Source organism: Phocoena sinus, chromosome 4 (genome assembly GCF_008692025.1).
Source record: "Phocoena sinus isolate mPhoSin1 chromosome 4, mPhoSin1.pri, whole genome shotgun sequence".
Classification (NCBI taxonomy): Eukaryota; Metazoa; Chordata; class Mammalia; order Artiodactyla; family Phocoenidae; genus Phocoena; species Phocoena sinus.
Window position 1 is genome coordinate 72,076,766 of NC_045766.1, and position 23,683 is coordinate 72,100,448.

Genomic DNA, 23,683 nt, shown 5'->3' on the forward strand with positions numbered 1-23,683 from the left:
ACCAAATGCTGTGGAGACTTGTCTTCCTGGTGCAGGGTCCCCAGGGGCTCAGAACTCTCATTCCTGTGGAAGAACCTCTGTAATATAATTATTCTCCAGTTAATGGGTCACCCATCCAGGGGTATGCAACTTGATTATATCACAAGTACACCCCTCCTACCTGTCTTGTTGTCATTCCTTCTCTATGTGTTTAGTTGTAGATCTTTTCTGGTAAGTTCTGATCTTTTTCATACATGGTCGTTCTGCAGGTAGTTGTGATTTTGGTGTGCTCATGAGAGGAGGTGAGCTCAGGGTCTTTCTACTCTGCCATCTTGGCCAGTCTCTCTCCCAGTTAGAAAATTTAAAGCCACCTCTTAACTCTTAAGTGAAGGAGAAAATACAAAATGAAATTACAGAATTTCTTAAAAATGAAAGTAGTACATACCAGAATCCATGGGATACATTTAAAACACTGATCAAAGGAAAATTCATAGCCTTAAGAACTTTTCCAAAGAAAAATGAATGCGAGTAGGGATTTCCCTGGTGGCACAGTGTTAAGAATCTGCCTGCCAATGCAGAGGATACAGGTTTGAGCTCTGGTTGGGGAAGATCCCACATGCTGCAGAGCAACTAAGCCCGTGAACCACAACTGCCGAGCCTGCGCACTGCAACCACTGAAGCCCACGTGCCTAGAGCCCGTGCTCTGCAACAAGAGAAGCCACCACAATGAGAAGCCTGCGTGCCGCAACGAAGAGTAGCCCCCACTCACCACAACTAAAGAAAGCCTGCATGCAACAACGAAGACCCAACGCAGCCAAAAATAAAATTAAATAAATTTTTTTTATGAATGAGAATAAATAAACCAAATCCCTAGTGTAAAATACTAGAAAAAGATAAAGGAAGAACATGATATAAATAAAAGCAGAAATTATGTGGTAAGCAGAAGGAAGAAAATGAAGATCAGAGAGGAAACTAATAAGAAAACAAAAGCAGTAGATAAAATCGATGAAACCAAAACTTGTCCTTTGAGAAGATCAAAGTTATTGATAAACCTTTAACCAGACTGGTCAGAAAAAAGGAGAGAAGACACAAATTACCAAAATCAGGAATGAGAGAAATAACAAAATCTACAAATATTTAAAGAAAAGTCAGAAATTAGTAACAACTTTATACCACTGAGTTCAACAATTTAGATGAAAAGGATAAATTCCTTGAAAGGAATAAACTACTTAAGCTCAAGAAGAAATAGATAATTTGAATAGCCCTACATCTGTTAAAGAAATTGATTTGTATTTAAAAACCTTTCCACAAAGAAAACTCCAGGCCCAGGTGGCTTCACTAATAAATTTTACCAAACACTTAAGGAAGAAATAATACCCATTTTCTACCATAAAATCTAAAAAGAGGGAGTGCTTCCCAATTTATTCTGAGTCCAGCATTACCTAGATTTCAAAACCTGACTGCACATTACCAAAAAAACTACAGACCAATTTCTGTGAACATAGATGCAGAATTTCTAAACAAGATTTTTACAAATTTGATCTAACAATATAAAAGAGATAATATAACCACCAAGTTAGGGTTTATCCAGTGAATTCCAGGTAAATTTAAACATGAGAAAGCAGTCGGTTTACCTCACCATATTAAACTAAAAAAGGAAAACCATATGATTATATCCATAGTTTAGAAGAAGCTTTGACAGAATCCAACATCCTTTTTTTTTTTGGCCGCATTATGTGTTCGTTGCTGTGCGCGGGCTTTCTCTAATTGCGGCAAGTGGGAGCTACTCTTCGTTGCGGTGCACAGGCTTCTCACTGCGGTGGCTTTTCTTGTTGCGGAGAGCGGGCTCTAGGCGCGCAGGCTTCAGTAGTTTCAGCACGCAGGCTCAGTAGTTGCAGCACATGGGCCCTGGAGCACGCAGGCTTCAGTAGTTGTGGCACACGGGCTTCAGTAGTTGTGGCTCACGGGCTCTAGAGCACAGGCTGAGTAGTTGTGATGCACAGGCTTAGTTGCTTCACAGCATGTGGGATCTTCCGGACCATGGATCAAACCTGTGTCCCCTGCATTGGCAGGCAGATTCTATTTTTTTTTTTTTTTTTGGCAGGCAGATTCTTAACCACTGCACCACCAGAGAAGTCCCCCAACATCCATTCTTGATTAAACTCTCCACAAACTGGGAATAGAAAAGAACTTTCTCAAACTGATAAATAATATTCTAAAAATCCTACACCTATCATCATACTTAATGATAAAAGAAGCTCAGTGTTTTCCCCCTAAAATCAGAAACATGTCAAGGATACCCACTCTTACCACTTGTTTTCAGCATTGTACTAGAGGTCCTAGCCAGTGCAGTAAGACAAGAGAGAGAAATCAAAGTCATCCAGATTGGAAAGGAAGAAGTAGAATTGTCCTTATTTGCAGACAACATGATTGTCTATGTAAAAAATCTGATAGAATCTACAAAAAGAAAAAAAAATGCTACTAGAACTAGTAAATAAGTTTAGCAAGATCAAAGGATACAGTGTTGATCAATATACAAAAATCAATTGTATTTCTATATACTAGACCAAATCGAAATTTTAAAAAACATTATTTGTAGTAGCATTAAAAAAATATTAAATACTTAGAGATAAATCTGACCAAAAATATTTGCAGGTCAGTACACTAAAAACTACAAAGCATTGCTGAGAGAATTAAAGACCTAAATAAATGGAGAGATGCACGATGCTCATGGATTGAAAGGCTCAGTGTTGTTTAGATATCAGTTTTGTTCACTTGCACTTTAGGCTCAGTACAACCCCAATCAAAAATCCCAGGAGTTCTTTTTGTAGAAATTGACATGATAATAATACTAAAGTTCATATGGAAATGCAAAAGATCTAAAATAGCCAAAACAACTTTGAAAAAGAACGAAGCTGAAGGACTCACACTACTTCATTTTGAAATTTATAAAAATACAGTTAATCAAGATGGTATGCATAAAGATATTGGCATGAAGATAGGTAGATCAGGGCTTCCCTGGTGGCACAGTGGTTGAGAGTCTGCCTGCCGATGCAGGGGACACTACTACTTCGTTGCGGTGCACAGGGTTCATGCCCTGGTCTGGGAGGATCCCACATGCCGCGGAGCGGCTGGGCTCATGAGCCATGGCTGCTGAGCCTGCGCGTCCGGAGCCTCTGCTCCACAGCGGGAGAGGCCACAACGGTGAGAGGCCCACGTACCGCAAAAAAAAAAGGTAGATCAGTGTAACATACTAGAGAATCCTTAAACGGACCCACATATATATGGACAGCTGTGGTCAAAGGTGCAAAGGCAATTCAGTGGAGAAAGGGATATTCTTTCAACAAATGGTGATGGAACAATTGACTAGCCACGCCTCATACCATACACAGAAATTAACTCAAAATAGATCCTAAATCTGAATCCTAGAACTATAAACATAGGAAAAATCTTCATGACTTTGGGTTTGGCAGTGATTCCTAAGATAATATACCAAAAGCACGATCCATAAAAGAAAAAAAATGATAAATTGGACTTCATCAAGATTAAAACTTCTGCTCTTGGGGGAAAAAGAAAAAAGCACTGTTAGGTGAATAAAAAGACAAGCCATATACTAGGAGAAAATATTTTCACATCATATATTTCATAAAAGATTTGTATCTAGAATATGTAGAGAACTCTTTCCTCACAATAATAAAGACAACCCTATTTTTAAATGAACAAAGTATTTGAAAAGACGTTTCTCGAAGGAAGATATAAAAATGGCCAATAAACACGTGAAAAGATACTCAACACAGTCATTCATTAGGTAAATGCAGATTGAAACCTTAATAAGGAGCCACTACATACCCATTGGAATGGCTAAGTTTTTTTAAACTGACCATTACCAAGTTTTGACAGAGATAGGAGGAAAGAAATCATATGTCCATGCAGAGACTTAACATGAATATTTGTAACAGCTTTATTTATAATGGGCAAAAACTGGAAATAACCCAGATGTCCCTCATCTGGTGAATGGATAAACAAAGTATGGTATATTCATGTAATGGACTACTACTCAGCAATAAAAAGTAATAAATTGTTGATGTTACACAACAACATGGATGAATCCCAAAGTAGTTATGCTAAGTGAAAGGAGCCAGACAGTAAACTACATACTGAATAACTGTACTTATATAAAGTTTTAGAAATTTCATACAAATCTATAGTAACAAAAAGCAGACTAGTGGTTGCTTGGAGAAGGACAGGAAGGAGAGGTTACAAAGAGGCATGAAACTGGGGAGTGACTGATATATTTATTATTTTGATTATGGTGATGATTTCAAGGTGTATACACATGTCAAAACTTACCAAATTGTATACTTTCAATATCTGCAGTTTATTGTATATCAGTTATGCCTTAACCAAGCCTTTTTTTTCTTTTAACTGACATTCCTCCTAGTGCTTTGGGGGAAAACAGAACTTGTATCTTTAACATTATATGCTTTCTGAACTACTTAAGATTTTTGTCACTTGCATACATATTCTTTATAATAAAAATAATTAATAAAATGGATTTTTGTAAGAAATTAAGGTGGAGAATAGAAAAGCAGAAGATCTAGAAAGAAATAACACAATAGACAAACTACTAGCTAACCTGATTTTTTTTTTAAGGGGAAAATCACACACTAGACACAGGAAATGACAAGGGGGCATAACCATTGAAATATTATGAAATCATAAAAGACTGTATTGCATATCTTTATATAAATAAAATTTTAAACTTGGTTGAGATGGATAATTTCCTAGAAAAATACAGTTTACCAAAATTGACCTATTAGAGATGGAAAGATTTCTATAGAAGAAGAAATCTTTAGAAGAAATAGAGCAAGTTATCAAGAAACTACGCCACAAAAAGCATCAGGCCCAGATGACTTCATGGGGGAATTCTAATAAATCTTGAAAAGTTAGATCATCCTAAAGCTCCATAAGTACTGTTCAAGAGCATCTTTTTATGAAGCAAGTCTGATATTGATATCTAAACCTGATGAAGACAGTGAAAATTATAGATCAGTATCACTGATAAATATTAATACAAAAGTGTTAAATATTTTAATAAACAGAATCCAGTACCACATTGCAAAAATAATATACCATGACCAAATGGGATTAAAGATATTTAAAGTCAGCTCAATATTAGGAAATCCATTAATGTAATCTACCACATTAACAGATCTAAAGAGAAAAATCATATATTCACAGATGCCTGAAAAGCATTTGGTAAAATCCAGTACCTCTACTGGGAGGGGGAAATCTCAGAAATACAGAGATTGTTGTTATTTTTTTTAAGAGAAAAAAGAAAAAGATTGAGAGGGACAGATCGAAATCCTTAATGGGAGAAACATTGAGGCAGTGCCATTATGATAGGAGCAAGGCAAGGATGTCCGTTATCTCTACTACTACTCAAGGTACTAGTCAATGCTATTACACAATACATATCAATCAGAGGCATAAGAATTGGAAAAGAAATAAAACTATCTCTGTTTTCAGATAATATAGTAACCTAGAAACCATACAAAATTTATTTTGTAAAATATAAATTTATTATAAAATTAAAGACTTATAAAATCAAAGACAAAATAAAAAGCTAGAGTAAGGTAGCATATAAAATTAATATGCAGAAATTAATAGCTTTCTTTTACATGAACAGTAATCAGAAGATTATTATAGAGAAAACCCCATTTATAATGTAAGAAATAGCATGTAAAATACTTAGTAGACTTAATGAGAAATATGCAGACTTACATGAAGAAATCTGTAAAACACTCCTGAAAGACAGAATATTAGACTTGATCAAATGTAAAGACATCCCTTGTTCTTAGCTATGACAATTCAACATTGTAAAGCTGCCAGTTCTGTCTAAGCTGATTTTATATATGAACACAATCCCGGTAAAAATAACTACCAGCTTTTTTATGGGGTTAGACAAATTGAATTGAAGTTCATAAGAGAAGCCAGGACCACACAAAAAGAAAAGCTACAAGAGATTCTAGCCCTACCAGATATTAAAGAATACTGTTAAGACTTCTTAATTAAAACAGTGTGTTAATGACCCATGAATAGGACAAAAAGACGAGTAGAATAGAAAAGAGAATCCAGGAAGACCCAAACTCATATGAAAATATAGTATATGACAAAGGTGCAATCTCATATCACTGGGGCTTTTAATAATGGGCTTTTAAGTAAATAGTGCTGGAACAACTGGAGAAAAGGTAAATTAGAACCATACTTCTGGGGGACTTCCCTGATGGCACAGTGGGTAAGACTCCATGCTCCCAATGCAGGGGGTCTGGGTTCAATCCCTGGTCAGGGAACTAGATCCCACATGCATGCCGCAACTAAGAGTTTGCATGCCGCAACTAAGGAGCCCAGGTGCTGCAACTAAGACCCAGTGCAACCAAATAAATAAATAAAAGAACCATACTTCACACCATACACAAAAATTGGCTCTAATATAATTGACAGAAGAAAATATAACCTGGGCATAGGGAAGGTTTTTTAACCGTGAATCAAAATTCAGATGCAGTAAAAGACTGATAACTTCTGAACACATGAAAACAAAAAGACTTTTGCTTGACCAAAAAACTTTTCCTAAAACTAAGAGAAAACACCATTACCAATGTCAAAAAACAACTGACAAAAAATCTTCAAGAAAAGGGCTGATATTCCCGAATATTAAAAACTCTTAAAAATTGAGCGAATAGAGACCAGAATCTATTAGAAAATGGACAAAAGATATAAATACACAATTCACACAAAAATAAGATATAAAAATGATAAATCAAACCTGAGATCAGTTACCTACGAGGGAGGAGTGGAAAGGATGGGAGATTGGGATTGAGGTAGAAGGGATGGAGGTATAGCATTTCTCCAAGTATACCTTTTTGTATAATTTTGACTTTAGAACTGTGTTAACATTTTGTATATTAAAAAAACAAAAAGAGAAGATGAGGGGAAAGCAGAATGATATATGAGCAGACTAAACCTAGTCTGTTTCAAATAGTTATTTTTAAATTAATTTTCAAATAACTTCATTGAAGAGAGGAAGGGAGGGGAGAAGTCTTAATCCCAATAATCCTTGAAGACAGGCTAAAGACAGAAAGCCTATGAACAAATATTGAACTCTAATTAGAGTGGTATGGGTTAATAGGTCTGAAACTACTTTAAGGTATATTTTAGAGTTGAGCAAATAAATTAATATATTGACAATTGATGGGAGCTAGATTTCTCACTGTCAAAGAAGGGATTTTAGAAATATGGAAAGGGGAGAGGGTAGAATAAGCTCTATGGTAATTGGATTGGAATTAGAGATATGAATATAAACCCATGCATCTTAATACAGATATAGAAATATAAATGTGTATATATGTTTTCTTGCTCTGTCCACAAAGGAGGCCTAAAAATGATGACTCGTCAGTAAACAATGAGAATATCTAGTGTCTAGATCTTGGCTTCTAAATACTATCCTCCATTAAAAAGGTCCAGAACTCATTAGAATAATGGCTGATTCCACTGGGAAAGTACAAGATGAGCCTAGAACATTTTGCTCTGTCAGAAAACTAAGGAAGTGCTTAAAGAATGATACAAATATGTCAAAAAGACACTGAAACCAACCTGTAAGGCCCCACAGTGGCCAAGTCTGGCATAATTGGAATATTAAAATAAATGATAATAACTGATTATAACAGAGAACAAGAATCCAAGAGTCCATAATGGTATAATGGTATAAATAAATACATGGTATAAATAAATATATGAATGAATAGATAAGTAGATAGAAGGGAAAGCTTTACCTTACATTATTAGAATGTCTGCTAATAAGGTTAGAAGGAATGATGGAATTAGGAGAGTTCTCTTGAAAACCACCATGATAATAATTGTTTCAGGCAAGAATCATCAGTGTATGCTAAAATTAATGAGTGAATCAATACCTGATGAGAAACAGGATATTTACATAGTTTCAACATATCCTTGCCCCAAATACTTATCAGCTACAAAAGGAAAATAGTAATCTAAACCTGGCAGACAAAAACCTTTAAAAAGTGATCAAAATTAACATCACTAGTAGACATCTTATGCTTCCTGATATGATGGACTGAGAAGGATGCAACATCACTTCTGTGGTATTCCTACCGAAAATGTGTATCCTGCCATCTGATGGGAAACTTCAGGCAAACCCAGGTTGAGGCATATTCTATGAAAAAAGAATGTTCTGTACTCTTGAAAAATATCAAGATCATGAAAGACAAAGACTAAAGAACTGTGCCAGATTGACAGAGGCTAAAGAGACAATACAACTAAATGCAATGTGTGGTCCTGGATTGGACCCTAGAGCAAGAATACTTTTTTTCCTTTTTCAGTAAAGGATACTAGATGACCAACTGAAATTATACTGTGGTTATTTAAGAGATGTCATTGTGTTTAGGAAATAAGGGGTAAAGAAGGTTTATGTTTGCAATTTACTGTTAAACTATTGTGTACATATATATACAGGGAGGTAAAATAAAGCAAACAAGATAGAATGTTAATGTTTCAATGTAGTTTTTTAAAATTAAGCAATGAGGTAAAATAGTAATATCTAATAAAAGGAGGTGGTGGGTACAGGTATATATGTTATTTACCTTCTGTATGTTTGAAATATTCATAAAATATTAATTTTTTTATTTTAAATAGTCCTACTGAGTTGAAATTATCATTCATTCGGGTGGATTCAAGCCCTTAGATTACAAGACGCATTATGGGGTAGTACCTGACTTTAAATGTTATAATAAAATCTGTTTGATAAATTAGAAGTACTACCCTATTTAACATGGAAATGCTCATCTTTACTAAAAATCTTAATGGCCTTTGGCAGTGAATTTAAGCATGTCAGGAAAGCGTCTTAAATTCAGAATTGGGGTTTCCAAATGCTTCAGTTTGTGATAAAGTTTTTACTGGTCACCAGTAAGATGAAAAATAGAGTGGTAGTGAGGTTTTATAAATTTAAATTTATTCAGTTTTAAAGATTCGCCTTTATCCTACACTTTTACATTCTTGTTTGATCATATATTCTTTTTTTATTTGTTTTTTTGTTTTTTTGTGTGTGTGTGTGTTTTTGCGGTACACGGGCCTCTCACTGTTGTGGCCTCTCCCGTTGCGGAGCACAGGCTCCGGACGCGCAGGCTCAGCGGCCATGGCTTACAGGCCCAGCCACTCCGCGGCATGTGGGATCTTCCCGGACCGGGGCATGAACCCTTGTCCCCTGCATTGGCAGGCGGACTCTCAACCACTGTGCCACCAGGGAAGCCCTGATCATATATTCTTTTATGAAATGATGGTTGTGGTAAGATGGTCGCTTAGGGTATTTTTTAGTGCCCTTTCTCAGCGAAGTAAAAGATAGGAACCCCATATTGGTTGCCGTTTTGAGAGATTACTGATCTGTGAAAGCTAGGGGTAAGGGAACTGTATTTTCATTCCTTTTTAAATGTAATATTTGAGAATGGAAAACCAGTTATCCATAGTCATTATTCATTGTCTTCGTAACAGAAATGACAAGTTTGCTTAAAGTGAACAGGATCCAAACATCATAATTCAGATTTTGTACTTGTAGGAAATGTACCTTTGATATAGTTGAAAATACTTGGTTCACTTGTTTTTCTTCCCTATTCCCTCTGTTTTAGGGCAAACACTGTATCCTCGATGTGTCTGGAAATGCCATAAAGAGATTACAGATTGCACAACTTTACCCAATCTCCATTTTTATTAAACCCAAATCCATGGAAAATATCATGTAAGTGTAAATGCCTAAGGCACAGCCTCTAAGTACAAATCCAGTCTCTGTTACTTATTAGATTGGGTAATTTACTTACCCTTCTTGCATCTCAATTCCTTTATCTGTAAAATGCAGGTAATAATAGTATATCCACTCAGAGGGTTGTTGTGAGGATTAAATAAGCACTCTTGATATTAACTATCATAATCGTCAACGTTAATATACTAAAGTATAAAGTAACATATGTTAGAATTTTTAAGTTTAAATAGTCACATGTGTCCAGTACCTACTTAATTGGGCAGTGCAGCTCTGGGTAACCATTAAGAGAATAAAATAATGTATAAATATTTACCTAATAGAGGACAAAAAATAGAATTTAAATAAATATTAAAAGAAGAGAGGAATAAGCAAATAGAAACATAGTATAGGTGGGGCAAAAGGATACAGATAGTAGGATAGTATAAATTAACCCACATGTTTCATTAATTAAATTCTAGACTAAATGGTCCAATTAAAATACAAAACTTGGCAGAATAGAGGAATGAGAAATAACTATATGTTGCTTTTGTAGAAAAGGAAAAGAATCTTTACCTTCTATTCCTCCAAGTTCTCAGCTGGGCCTCTGTAACAAAAGACAGATGAACAAGAGAAAAGCATGCAAATTTATTTAAGTTTTACATGACATAGGACCTTCATAAGAAAATGAAAACCCAAAGGAATGGTTAAACCTGAACATTTTTATACTAGGTTAGATGAGTGGAGAGTGATGGGAAAATGTGATAGGACCAGACAATATGACTTAAGAGTAGTAAACTAATGGAAACTTAGTAAGGCTTGTTCATTCAAATTCTTCTCAGCTTCCCTCCATCATCAGAGATAAGGATAGTCCTTTTCTTCAGGTATAGGGAGGTCACCTCTCACATGAGGATCTTATTGACCTGCTTCAGGGGAAGGTCAGAGAGTCCTTCCTGTACCTGTCATTTTTCAAATTCCTTCAAGCCAAGGTACCATATTTTGGGATAGTGTGCTATAAAACCCATCAATTATATGTTGCTTTTATAAGACATACCTTAATTATTAGTCTATGGAAGGGCTAAAAGAGAATAGAAAAAAGGGATATACCATACAAACACTAAATAAATTCAGCTGGTTTATACTACTTTCAAAGTATACTCTAAGGTAAGAAGTATTACTAGAGATAAAGAGGAACATTCATAGAAGTTAAAGGTTCACTCCATTACGAAGATATATTTATACATTTGTTTTGCACTTTTAGTAGCACAGCCTCAAAATATCTAAAGCACAAATTAACAGCTGTATAGGAAAAATAATAATTCCACAGTCATAGTGGGCGAACGTAACAAAAGAATCACAGAGGAATAGAATAAGAAAACAGACAAATAAAAATATAAATAAGGATATACAACAACACAATTTAGAAACTTTACCTAACTGACATACATAGACCACTGCACTCAACATCTGCAAAAGTTACACCTTGATTTCAAGTGCACTTAAAATAATTACCAAAACTAATTATATGCTAAGCCACAGATTTCAAATGATTAAAAACAAATATCTCTGAGCATGATGAAATTAGAGTAGAAATGAATAATTAAAAGATCACTGGAAAATCCCCAAATATTTGGAAATTCTGTGGATCAAAGAATAAGTCACTCCATAAGTTAATAAATGTTTTGAACTCAATGGTAACAAAATTGTCAAGTAAATAAATTTGGAGGATGTAGTGGCCTAGAAAACAAACATATGGTAGAGAGGATTAACAAATCAAAAATGTTTTCTTTGAAAAAAATTTAATAAGAAATATCAAGGAAAGAAAATTTTAAAGGCATAAATAACATCAAGAATGAAAATGGGAATATCACTAAACATCCAGTGGACATTAAAAATGTTAACACAGACAACCCAGTAGAAAAATGAGCAAAGGACTTAGACACTTCACAAGAGGATCCAAATAGTTAATAAACATTTTAGATAATGCTTAATCATGGAAATGCAAGTTAAAACCACAAGGTCATATGTTATACTAAAATAGCTAAAATGAAAAAATACCAAATGTTGGCAAGGATGTGGAAAAACTGAAGCTCATAACACTGATAGGAGTGCAAATGGTACATCCACATTGGTAAACTTGTTTACAGTATCTCCTGAAGCTGAACATACACATAACTTAGGACCCAAAAGTCTCATTCCTAGATATATACTCAACAGAAATTTTACGTATGTTTACCAAAGAAATGTACTAGATAAGTTGGAAATACTATACTAAATAACTAAGAACTTGAAACTATCCAAATACCCATCAGAGCCTACATAAATATGACATATTCACACAAAATGAAATATTCTACAGTAATGAAAATGAGCAATCTCCAACTACACACAAAAGTATAGATAGAAGAATCTCACAAACATAATTTGAGAAAAAAAAATTCAGACCTAAAAGTATATATACTCCATGATCCCAAATTTAATCATTGCTTATAGAAATCAAATAGAGGTTACTCTTTGAGGGTAGGTTGGTGACTGGAGTGAAGACACCCAGATTCTTAGGTGCTGATGTAATGTTCTCTATCTCAGTCTAGGTACCAGATATACAGGTAAGCGTAAGTTGCTGAAAACTCATCAAGATATGTATTTATGATATTTCTCTTCTATGTTTGAAAGTTATGCTTTAAAAAAATCTGAAGAAATAGAAAAGGAAAAAAAGAAATAGAAAATCTAGACCTGTACTCCTAAAGAACTTGACTTTGTTATGAAAAGCCTTCCCACAAATAAAAGAGCCAAAAGGACTTACTGAATTCTATCAAAAGCTAAGAAGTATTACCAGTCTTATAAAGATTCTTCAACTAATTTTATGGGCGTTAATTTAATACCAAAACCTGTGAAAGATTTCACAGGAAATGAAAGTGACAAACCAGTCTTACCATGAATATAGATACAGAAATCCTTACCAAATATGAGCAATTTGAATCCAACAATTTTTTTAATAAGATAAAATACAACAGCCAAGTTGGGTTTATTTAAGGAATGCAAGGCTAGGTTAACATTTAAGATTAATCAGTGATAGAGCTAGAGAGAAGATGGAGTAGGAAGCACCAGGAATCTATCTCCCCACCTAGACAACAGTTGGACTTGCAGAATCTGTCTGATGTTGACCCTTGAACATCGCAGGTTTGAACTGCATGGGTCTATTTAAACATGGATTTTTTTCAGTAGTAAATATTTCAGTACTACTCAATCTGCAGTTGATTGTGGATGCGGAACCATGGATACAGAGGAACCAAGCATATGGAGGGCCGACTGTTAAGTTATACATGGATTTTCAACTGCATGGAGGGTTGGTTGGCACCCCTAACCCTGACATTGTTTAAGGGTCAACTGTATTTTGGAACTCAGGAATTCATTGAAGGCTTGCAGCTTCTAGGGGATGGTTTGAACTGTCAAATTTGATTTATTTCACCTCTTACCATGGTAGCAACTACCCATTTCCCCACCTTCAGCCCCCTAGCAGGTAGCCATGCACTCATTCCTTGAGCAGCTTACATAAAGTTTGTGGAGCCAAGGTGGGGAATAAGGACCTTGTCCTCCAAACACTGGGGAATCTGTGCTCAGATAGCTGATTCCTGCTTCTAATTGTGGAGGTGCAGACACAGAAGCAGGAAGCCATTGTTGCAAACCCCACTGCCACTGTTGCAGGGCCCCACCTCTCAGGCTGAAGTGACTTCTAGAGAGTTAATGGGCTGGTGCCTTTTTTCCCCCTCTTTTACGTTTTCTTTTTCCCATTTGGGAGCCAGACTAGGACGTTCACATATACAGGAGTATTCAGAAAGTCAACACACAGGCCCAGGGAAAGGTACAGGCTCAGAAAATATCTGAGAAGACCATACGTGTATACCTCAGGCTAATCCCTGGCATGGAGACATCCTATAACAATTTAAAACAAACAAAAAACCCTAAAGGAAGGAGAATTTTACCTCTAGCGTTATCACATTATAAGATTCCAATGTCCAGTATTCAACAGAAATTTATAAGGCATACAAAGAAACAAGAAAGTATGGCCTATTCAAAGGGAAAAAATAAATCAATAGAAACTGTCCCTGAAAAAGACCTAATGGCAGATATACTAGACAAAGACTTTAAGACAGCTGTCTTAAAGTTTCTCAGCAAACTCAAAGAAGATGTGGAAAAAGTCAAGGAAACAATGTGTGAACCAAATGGAAACATCAATAAAGAGGTAAGAAACCAAAAGGAAATTCTGGAGCTGAAAAGTACAAAAACTGAAATGAAAAATTTCATTCAAATTTTTGAATGAAAATTTCATTCAAAGAGGGATTCAAACACAGATTTGAGCAGGCAGGAACAAAGATTCGTCAAACTTGAAGAATGGAAATTATCAAGGCTATGAACAGAAAGAGAAAAGACTGAAGAAAAGTGAACAGATCCTAAGGAACCTGTGGGATACCATCAATCGGAAGAACATATGCATCTGGGAGTCCCAGTATTAGAAGAAAGAGAGAAAAGGCAGAGAGAATATTTGAAAAAATAATGGCTGAAATCTTCCCAAACTTGATGAGATACATGAATATAAACATCCAAAAAGCTCAACAATCTTTAAATAAAATGAACTCAAAGAGACCCACATTGAAACACGTTTTAATCAAACTATCAAGAGACAGAGACAGAATTTTGAAAGCAGCAAGAGAGAAGTGAATTATCACATACGGAAGTCCTTATTTCCAGTAATTTATGTAAGTGGACTAAACTCTCCAATCAAAAGACAAAGATGGGCAGACTGGATAAAAACACATGCAATCCAAAGACACAAACAAGTTGAGAAAGTAAAAGAGATATTCTATTCAAATAGTAACCAAAAGAGATCAGGAGTAGCTATACCAATATCAGACAAAGTAGACTTTAAATCAAAAAAGGTTATATATGACAAGAAGGACATTGTATATTAATTAAAGTTTCAGTATGGCAAGAAGATATAACAATCGTAAACAGTTATGTACCTAATAACACATCATCAAAATATATGAAGGAAAAACTGACACAGTTGAAGGGAGAAACAGCTCTACAATAATAGTTGGAGACTTCAGTACCCACTCAAAATAATGGGTAGAACAACCAGACAGAAGATACATAAGGAAATAGAGGGCTTAAACAACACAATAAACCAGATAGACGTAACAGACATATGCAGAACACTCTAGCCAGTAATAACAGAATACACGTTCTTCTCAAGTGCACATGGGACATTTGCCAGGGTAGACCATATGTTAGGCCACAAAAGTTGATTCTTCAGAAAGATCAAGAAAAATGACAAACCTTTAGGCAGACAGACTAAGGCAAAATAAGACTGAAACTAAACTCTGAAATGAACGTAGGGACATTACTACTGATTATACAGAAATAAAAAGGATTCTGAGAGTATTATGAACAATTGGGCACCAAAAATATGGGTAACCTAGGTGGACAAATTGCTAGAAACATAAAACCTTACCAAGACGAAATCACAAAGAAATAGAAAATCTGAATATACCTGTAACTATAGTAAGTTTTGTATACATATAACTTATACACCCTATATTAAGAAAATTGAATCAGTAATCAGAAACTCCCAACAAAGAAATGCTCCGGATCTGATGGCTTCCCTGGTGAATTATAACAAACATTTAAAAGAAGAACTAATGCCAATCCCTCCTAACTCATTCTGTGTGACCAGCATTACCCTGATACAAAAGCCATACAAAGAAACTACAAGAAGGGCTTCCCTGGTGGCGCAGTGGTTGAGGATCTGCCTGCTAATGCAGGGGACACGGGTTTGAGCCCTGGTCTGGGAGGATCCCACATGCCATGGAGCAACTAGGCCCATGAGCCACAACTACTGAGCCTGCGCGTCTGGAGCCTGTGCTCCGCAACAAGAGAGGCCGCGATAGTGAGAGGCCCGCGCAGTGCGATGAAGAGTGGCCCCGCTTGCCACAACTAGAGAAAGCCCTGGCACAGAAACAAAGACCCAACACGGCAAAAATAAATTAATTAATTAATAAACTCCTACCCCCAACATCTTCTTTAAAAAAAAAAAAAAAACCACAAGAAAACTGTAGACCAATATCCCTTATTAACATTGATGTTAAAATCCTCAACAAAATATTAGCAAACAATTCACCAACATATTAAGAGGATTATACACCATGAGCAAGTGGGATTTATTCCTGGAATGCAAGGATGTTTCAACATATGAAAATGGATCATTGTAATAAACCACATCAACAAAATGAAGGGGGAAATCACATGATCATCAACTGATGTAGAAAAAGCATTTGACAGTATTCAGCACCCTTTCATGATAAAAACATTCAACAAAATAAGAATAGAAGGAAACTATCTCAACATAATAAAAGCCATTTATGAAAAACTGACAGCAAACATCATTCTCAATGGTGAAAGACTGAAGGCTTTTCTTCTAAGATCAGGAATAAGGCAAGGATGCCTGCTTTCACCACTTCTATTTAATGTAGAACTAGAAGTTGTATCCAGAGGAATTAAGCAAGAAAATAAAAGCCATCCAAATTGGTAAGGAAGAAGCAAAATTATCTCTGTTTGCAGATGATATGATCTCATCTGTAGAAAACCATAAAGGCTCCACACAAAAGCCATTAGAACTAATAAATTCAGCAAAGTAGAAGTATGCAAAGTCAACATACAAACATATGTACAACATATGTATTTCCATACATAAACAATGAACAGTCTCAAAAGGAAGTTACAAAAACAATTTTATTTACAATAGCATCAAAAAGAATAAAATACTTAGGAATTAACCAAGTAGGTGAAAGACTTGTACAATGAAAACTGTAGAACAGGGCTTCACTGGTGGCGCAGTGGTTGAGAGTCCGCCTGCCGATGCAGGGGACACGGGTTCGTGCCCCGGTCTGGGAGTATCCCACATGCCGCGGAGCAGCTGGGCCCGTGAGCCATGGCCACTGAGCCTGCGCGTCCAGAGCCTATGCTCCGCAACGGGAGAGGCCACAACAGTGAGAGGCCCGCGTACCACAAAAAAAAAAAAAAAACTATAGAACATTGCTGAAAGAAATTAAGATATAAATAAGTAGAAACACATTCCATGTTCATGGATTGGAACACTTAATATTGTTAAAATGTCAGTACCACCCAAAGTGACCTACACGTTCAATGCAATGCCTATCAAAATCCCAATGACATTTTTGCAAAAATAGAAAAATCCATACTAAAATTCATATAGAATCTCAAGGAACCCCCAAATAGTGAAAACAATCTTTTAAAAAGAACAAAAAAAATGGAAGACTCATACTTCCTGATTTCAAATTTTATTGCAAACTACAGAAATCAAAATGCCGTGGTACTGGCATAACAACAGAGATAAAAGACCAGGGGGAAGAAATGGTCAGTTGATTTTTGACAAGGATGCAAGACCATTCAATGAGGAAAGGACAGTCTGTTCAACAAATGGTGCTAGGAAAACTGCATATCCACATACAGAAGAATGAAGTTGGATCCTTACCTAACACCACATACAAAAGTCAACTAAAAATGGATCAAGGACCTAAATGTAAGACAATAAAACTCTTAGAAGGAGACATAGGACAAAAGCTTCGTAACACTGGATTTGGCAGTGATTTCTTAGATATGGCACCAAAGACACAGGTAACAAAAGAAAAAAAGGAAGGTTAGACTTTGTGAATATTTTAAAACTTTTTATATCAAACGACATTATCCACAGAATAAAAAGGCAACCCACAGAATGGGAGAAAGTATCTGTAAGTCATATGTCTGATAACAGATTAATATCCAGAATATATAGAAAACTAAAACTCAACAACAACAAAAATCTTGATTCAAAAATGGACACAAGACTTGAATAGACATTTCTCCAAAGAAGAGAAACAAATGACCAATAAGCACATGAATAGATACCTATCATCACTAATCACTAGGGAAATGCAAATCAAAACTACAATGACATACCACCTCTCACCCATTAGGATGGCTACTGTCAAAAAAACAGAAAATAATTGCTGCCAAGGATGTGGAAAAACTGGAATTCTTGTGTACTGTTGGTGGGAATGTAAAATGGTACAGTTGCTGTGGAAAATAGTTATGGCACTTCCTCAAAATACTAAAAATCATAATTACTATATGATCCTGCAATTCCACCTCTGAGTATGGACCCAAAAGTATTGAAAACAAGGTCTTAAAGAGATATTTGTACACCCATGTTCATGTTATCATTATTCACAATAGCTGAAACATGGAAGAAACTCAATGTCCATCGACAGATGAATGGTTAAGCAAAATATAGTATATGCACAGAAAGGAAGGAAATTCTGCAATGTGTTACAACATGGATGAACCTTGTAGACATTATGCTAAGTGAAGTAAGTCAGTCACAAAAAGACAAATACTGTATGATTCCACTTATATGAGGCACCTAGAGTAGTCAGAATTATAGAGACAGAAAGAATGATGGTTGCCAGGGGCCAGGGGGAGGCAAGAGTGCAGTTATTTTTAATAGGTATAGAGTTTTGGTTTTATCAGATGAAATGAATTATAGGGATGGATGGTGGTGATGCTTGCATAGGTACTAATGCCACTGAAGTGTATACTTTAAAATGGCTAAAATGGTAACTTTTATACTGTGTATATTTTACCACAATTTTTAAAGTAATTTTTAAAGATCAGTGTAGTGTAAGACTCGCAGACATAGAAAACAAACGTGATTACCAAAGGGGACGGGGAGGGATGAAGTAGGAGTTTGGGATTAACAGATATACACTACTATACATAAAATGGATAAACACCAAGGACCTACTATATAGCACAGGGAACTATATTCAGTATCTTGTATAACTTATAATGGAAGAGAATCTGAAAAAGAATATATATATATGAAAAGAATAGATACGTATATAATAGAAACACTTTGCTGTACACCTGAAACTAACAACATGGTAAATCAACTATACTTCAATTTTTTTAAAAATCAGTGTAGTGTACCGCATTAACAGATTTTATGGGGAATTCCCTGGCAGTCCAGTGGTTAGGACTTGGGACTTTCACTGTGATGGCCCAAGTTCAGTCCCTGGTTGAGGAGCTAAGATTCCACAAGCCACACGCCACAGCCAAAAAAAAAAAAAAAAAACAGCTTTTAGTATAAAAAAATATCATTTTAGGGCTTCCCTGGTGGCGCAGTGGTTGGGAGTCCGCCTGCCGATGCAGGGTACACGGGTTCGTGCCCCGGTCCGGGAGGATCCCACGTGCCGCGGAGCGGCTGGGCCCGTGAGCCATGGCCGCGGAGCCTGTGCTCTGCAACGGGAGAGTCCACAACAGTGAGAGGCCCGTGTACCGCAAAAAAAAAAAAAAAAAAAAAAAATCATTTTAATAAATGCAGAAAAAGCATTTGATAACATTAACAGCTATTCATGACAAAAATATTTTGTAAACTATGAATAGAAGGGAATTTCCTTAATCTGATGAAGGTCGTCTACAAAATACCAAAGCAAACATCATATTTGATGATGAAACATTGAAAGCTTTCCCTCTTAAGTTGGGAGCAAACTTCCATTTATCCATCATCCAGCTGTAACATTAATTATCAACTGTGACCAATCTCGTTTCATCTATCCCCCCCACCTCCTTACCGCTCCACTCCAGATTATTTTGAAACAAACCGCAGACATTATATGATCTCATCCATACATCTTTGTATATATTTGAAAGATAAAATTCTTGATTAAAAGACATCACTGTGATGTCACACTAAAACATATATACATTGATATGTATAAAATGGATAACTAATAAGAACCTGCTGTATAAAAAAAATACGTACACATTGTAGAAGGTCCAAGCAATATGAACAAGCATAAAGAAGAAAAAAAATCACTATGTCACACTAAAACAGTAATTCCTTGATATCATCAGTTCATGTTTTCTTGATTCATAAGTTTTAATTGTTTTCAATTTGTTTGAATCAAGTTCCAAACAAGGTCTGTTTGTGACAGTTGGTTGTTAAGTCTTTTGATCTACAGATTCTCCCTTCATATCTTCTCTTTTTTCTGTTTATTTGTTGAAGAAACCAACTCATTTATTCTGCAGTTTTCCCCAGACTATATTTTGCTGATTGCCTTCTCATGGTATTATTTAATGTGTTCATGTATCCCCTTTACTATCTATAAATTGGTAAGTAGATCTGTAAGTCATATTTTAATATGAAATTTTCATCGAAGTCAAAACTGTCAAATTAATGCTTAGTTTTTTAGGCTGTCTTGAACTAATGCAAAAATGTGTTGAAACCCTTCTGTCATTCCAAGTAAAAAGCTACATAGTCAGTGACTGGATGTAGTTTTTAATGACGTTAAGATTCTCAACAGAGCTCAACTTTTCATGATTTTATATGTCTTCTCTCCTTTGTCATCCTTTTTCAAAAGTATTATAATGTAGTAATTACTAATTTCTAAATGTATTTGTATAGGGAAATGAATAAGCGTCTGACGGAAGAACAAGCCAGAAAGACATTTGAGAGAGCCATGAAACTGGAACAAGAATTTACTGAACATTTCACAGGTTGGCATGATGTGTAGCAGTGCCCTTTATGGTAGAATTTTGCTTTGGAGCCATATGCACTCACCCATTGAAATGGATTTTGAACTATGCCCACATTTACCAGTAGTAATAATAAGTGCTCTAAGTTCCAGAATAATTCATCTAATCTAGGTTGCAGTGATGAGGAATCTTGAAATTTAGTGTTTCTTAGGTTGTCGATGAGGATAGCGTGTACAGAGGAAAACATTCAGACTTGACTTCTTCAATGAAACTGACTTTTCTCTTATTCTTTATAAACTTTGATCTATTTTAAGATGTTATTTGTTTAAAAAGAGAAGAATAGGTAGCAATTCCCAAATTCATTTTATTCTTTAGATTATTCCTTAGGTATCTTTGGATAGGTTTTTGTTGTTGTTTATTGTTTGTTTGAAATAATGATTAGCTTATATTTGGTGTTCATATTAAGTACCATTAAGTGTCATGGTGTTGTAACCCATGTGTGTGTGTGTGTCTTTTTTTAAGGATTTTTAATAATTTCAGACTTACAGAAAAATCACAAGAATAGTACCAATTCTCATATACCTGTATTCCACAAATGTTAACATTTTACCACATTTATAATTTTGCTGAAACATTTAAGAGTAAGTTGCAGACAAATGCTCTTTTGCCTCTAATTACTTCAGTGTCTATTTCCCAAATACACAAAACAAAGTAAAAAATCACCAAATCTTGCTTTCTGATAAATTTTTAAAATAAATTTTTTTCTATTTTAAAAATAAGAAAATTCATTAAATGAGCCCTTTCTAAGCAAACAATACATAGATGGTATCTCTTCCTGAATGAGTATTTCTAAGATATAGCTTCTGCTGTCTTACCAACAATTGTAATGGTGAAGATAGACAATTTTAATGGAGGTTTCTGATTTTGTTTCTATCATTACAGCTATTATACAGGGAGATACGCTGGAAGACATTTACAACCAAGTGAAGCAGATCATAGAAGAACAGTCTGGTCCTTACATCTGGGTTCCAGCAAAAGAAAAGTTATAAGGACTGATGTTTCTCTTTTCCATAGTCTCATTTTCTCTGACATTTCTTTGCCCTTTCCTTCTGGAGTCTGTCTTCAATACTTCTTCCATGTTGAATCATATCCCACTCATCATGGTCTGCAGTTGCACTTATTTTTGACATCTTAGTGTCTCCTTCAAGTTGTAACATCTGTATTATTTTATCTCACTATTGGTTTGTGGCCATTTTTCACAAATGAAGATGGAATGGCCTGACCAGCTATTAATAGGATTTGGGGAGACAGGGAAATTGTGGTAAAATTCCTTAATGTTTAAGGGAAAGTAACTTTAAGAGATTTTCAGAGAAGCTTTATATACATTCTTTCCAAATTTCAATATAAATGAAAGAAAAGTGGTTTTAATCAATGATTTAGTAAACTTTGAGCAACAATGCACGCTTAACTTTAATAGCATGGTTTGGCCAACATATTAGCTCTCAAGTCCTTTTCTCAATTGACTTATGTTATCAAAGCAAATATTTCATTACAGACAAATAAGGAAAATATGTTTTTTAATTTCAAAATTAATATCTGAGTTAACTTTAATAATTTCACAAGGGATATTCATATCTTCTTAAAGTCTTTTATTGTTTGAAGTTTTTTTTTTTCCTCCCAGTAGATTTGCTAGGAATAACAATGTCTAAATGTTTTTAATCTACTTGTGCAACACTATTTATAGTGTCTTACAAAAGTTCATACATAATGATCATCACATTTTCTGAATTGAGGCCATGTTTAGGTGCTAGGGGAGTTTACCTTTTACACATAAGGTTGAGAAAATTTCATAGACATAAATACAAAACAGACATTACAGTGATGATGTAATCATTATGGCAGTGGGAAAGGAGTCCAATTCATAGTCTAAAATTTTAAATGCATTCTTAGGGGTCAGATTTTAATGAATATTTTACCCACAATAACTGACTATTTTGTTATAATAAAATATATATATATAAATATATATATAACTTTCTTTAAACTCTAACTATGGGAATTATTTTCTTTACATAGTTGCACACACACAAACATATATATGTATATTTAAAATATATTTTTTTTCTTTTGCCACCTACTCTCTTGGTTTGGTTTTAAGTTAAATATTAATTGATTGGACTTTATCTTCCTTAATCGTGTGAAGTGAAAACAGGAGGATGGTGGTTGTGGAAAGAAGCCCTTAGGGAAATTAGGTTATACATAAAAACATGGGCATGTTCTCCTCTTTTCTATAAAAGTTTTCAAATGGTTCCTGGTTGGTTTTTTGTGGGTTTTTTTTTTTTTCAGGGGGGGGTTGGGTGTTGTTCCCATTGTTCTTGTCATTGGGTTTGGATTTGGTCTCCACCTCTTTCCAGTTCTCCTTTCATTAACAGGCAAACAGGCAAAAACCTCATGTGTATGAGTGTTTTCCCCTCAGACTGTACACCTTTCATCTCTTGTAGCTGCTCTGCAGTAGAGTTGCACAGATCTTCATGGTGAGCAATTAAGAAATTTTAGTGAAAAGTAGATAACAATTTCAGAAATCAATTTCTCTGGTCTTTTATATTAATAATACTGTTTGGCTTCCCATTGCTTTTTTGGAGTTTATTAAATATGTGTTTTTGACAACCTCCTCATTACAGTTTCTTAAACAAATGAGTACTGGTTTGTAAAGAATTATCAACATTATCCATTCCATTTATGAGAAAGAGGAGAACAGCTAATAAACTTTATTGTAAAATCTGTATGTTAAATGTGTCTTGTATTCTGAAAGAAAAAATTATTTTACAAGCTAGCATTTTCTTGGAACAATTTGGGGCATCACATGATTTGTAAACTGAATTCAAGAATCATTAGGCAACCTAATCATATTTCTTCTGTAGGTTTTGGAATTGAATATGTTAACACATTGTAATATATACCACAGCTGTTACATGCTAATATAATAAGTTGTTTCCAAACATAAATAGATTAGAAGAAAACTATTGTAAAATGATCTCAAGAGCCTCAGAAATCACCTTATAGCAGGACCCCAGCATAAACCATTTTGAAGTATTTACTGGTCGAATGTTGTAAAATATCAAGAGGTTAAAAAATGACACCATTTATGTGTTAAAATGTATATTACATTGCTTTCTGAATGTCCTTGTTAAGTGATTTTTTGTAAGAAGATACTTTTGTGCACCTTTCTAGACTGTATAGAATTATTAATAAAAGTACTAATTGTTTAGTACTACTATGCAACAGACACTTTAGTATCATTTAATT

The 23,683-nt window shown here is 35.0% G+C and overlaps 1 protein-coding gene across 8 annotated transcripts in view; it reads left to right on the forward strand.

The window, feature by feature from the left end:
- Positions 1-23,162, forward strand: part of DLG1 (discs large MAGUK scaffold protein 1) — a 287,224-nt gene extending 264,062 nt beyond the window's left edge. For all 8 annotated transcript variants that reach the window (XM_032629957.1, XM_032629959.1, XM_032629960.1 and 5 more), the window contains 3 exons: positions 9,678-9,787; positions 20,307-20,398; positions 21,320-23,162. In XM_032629957.1, coding sequence (XP_032485848.1) covers positions 9,678-9,787; positions 20,307-20,398; positions 21,320-21,426 — 309 coding nt within the window. In that variant the 3' untranslated portion in view covers positions 21,427-23,162. The remainder of the gene's footprint in view (positions 1-9,677; positions 9,788-20,306; positions 20,399-21,319) is intronic.
- The last annotated feature ends 521 nt before the right edge of the window (positions 23,163-23,683 follow it).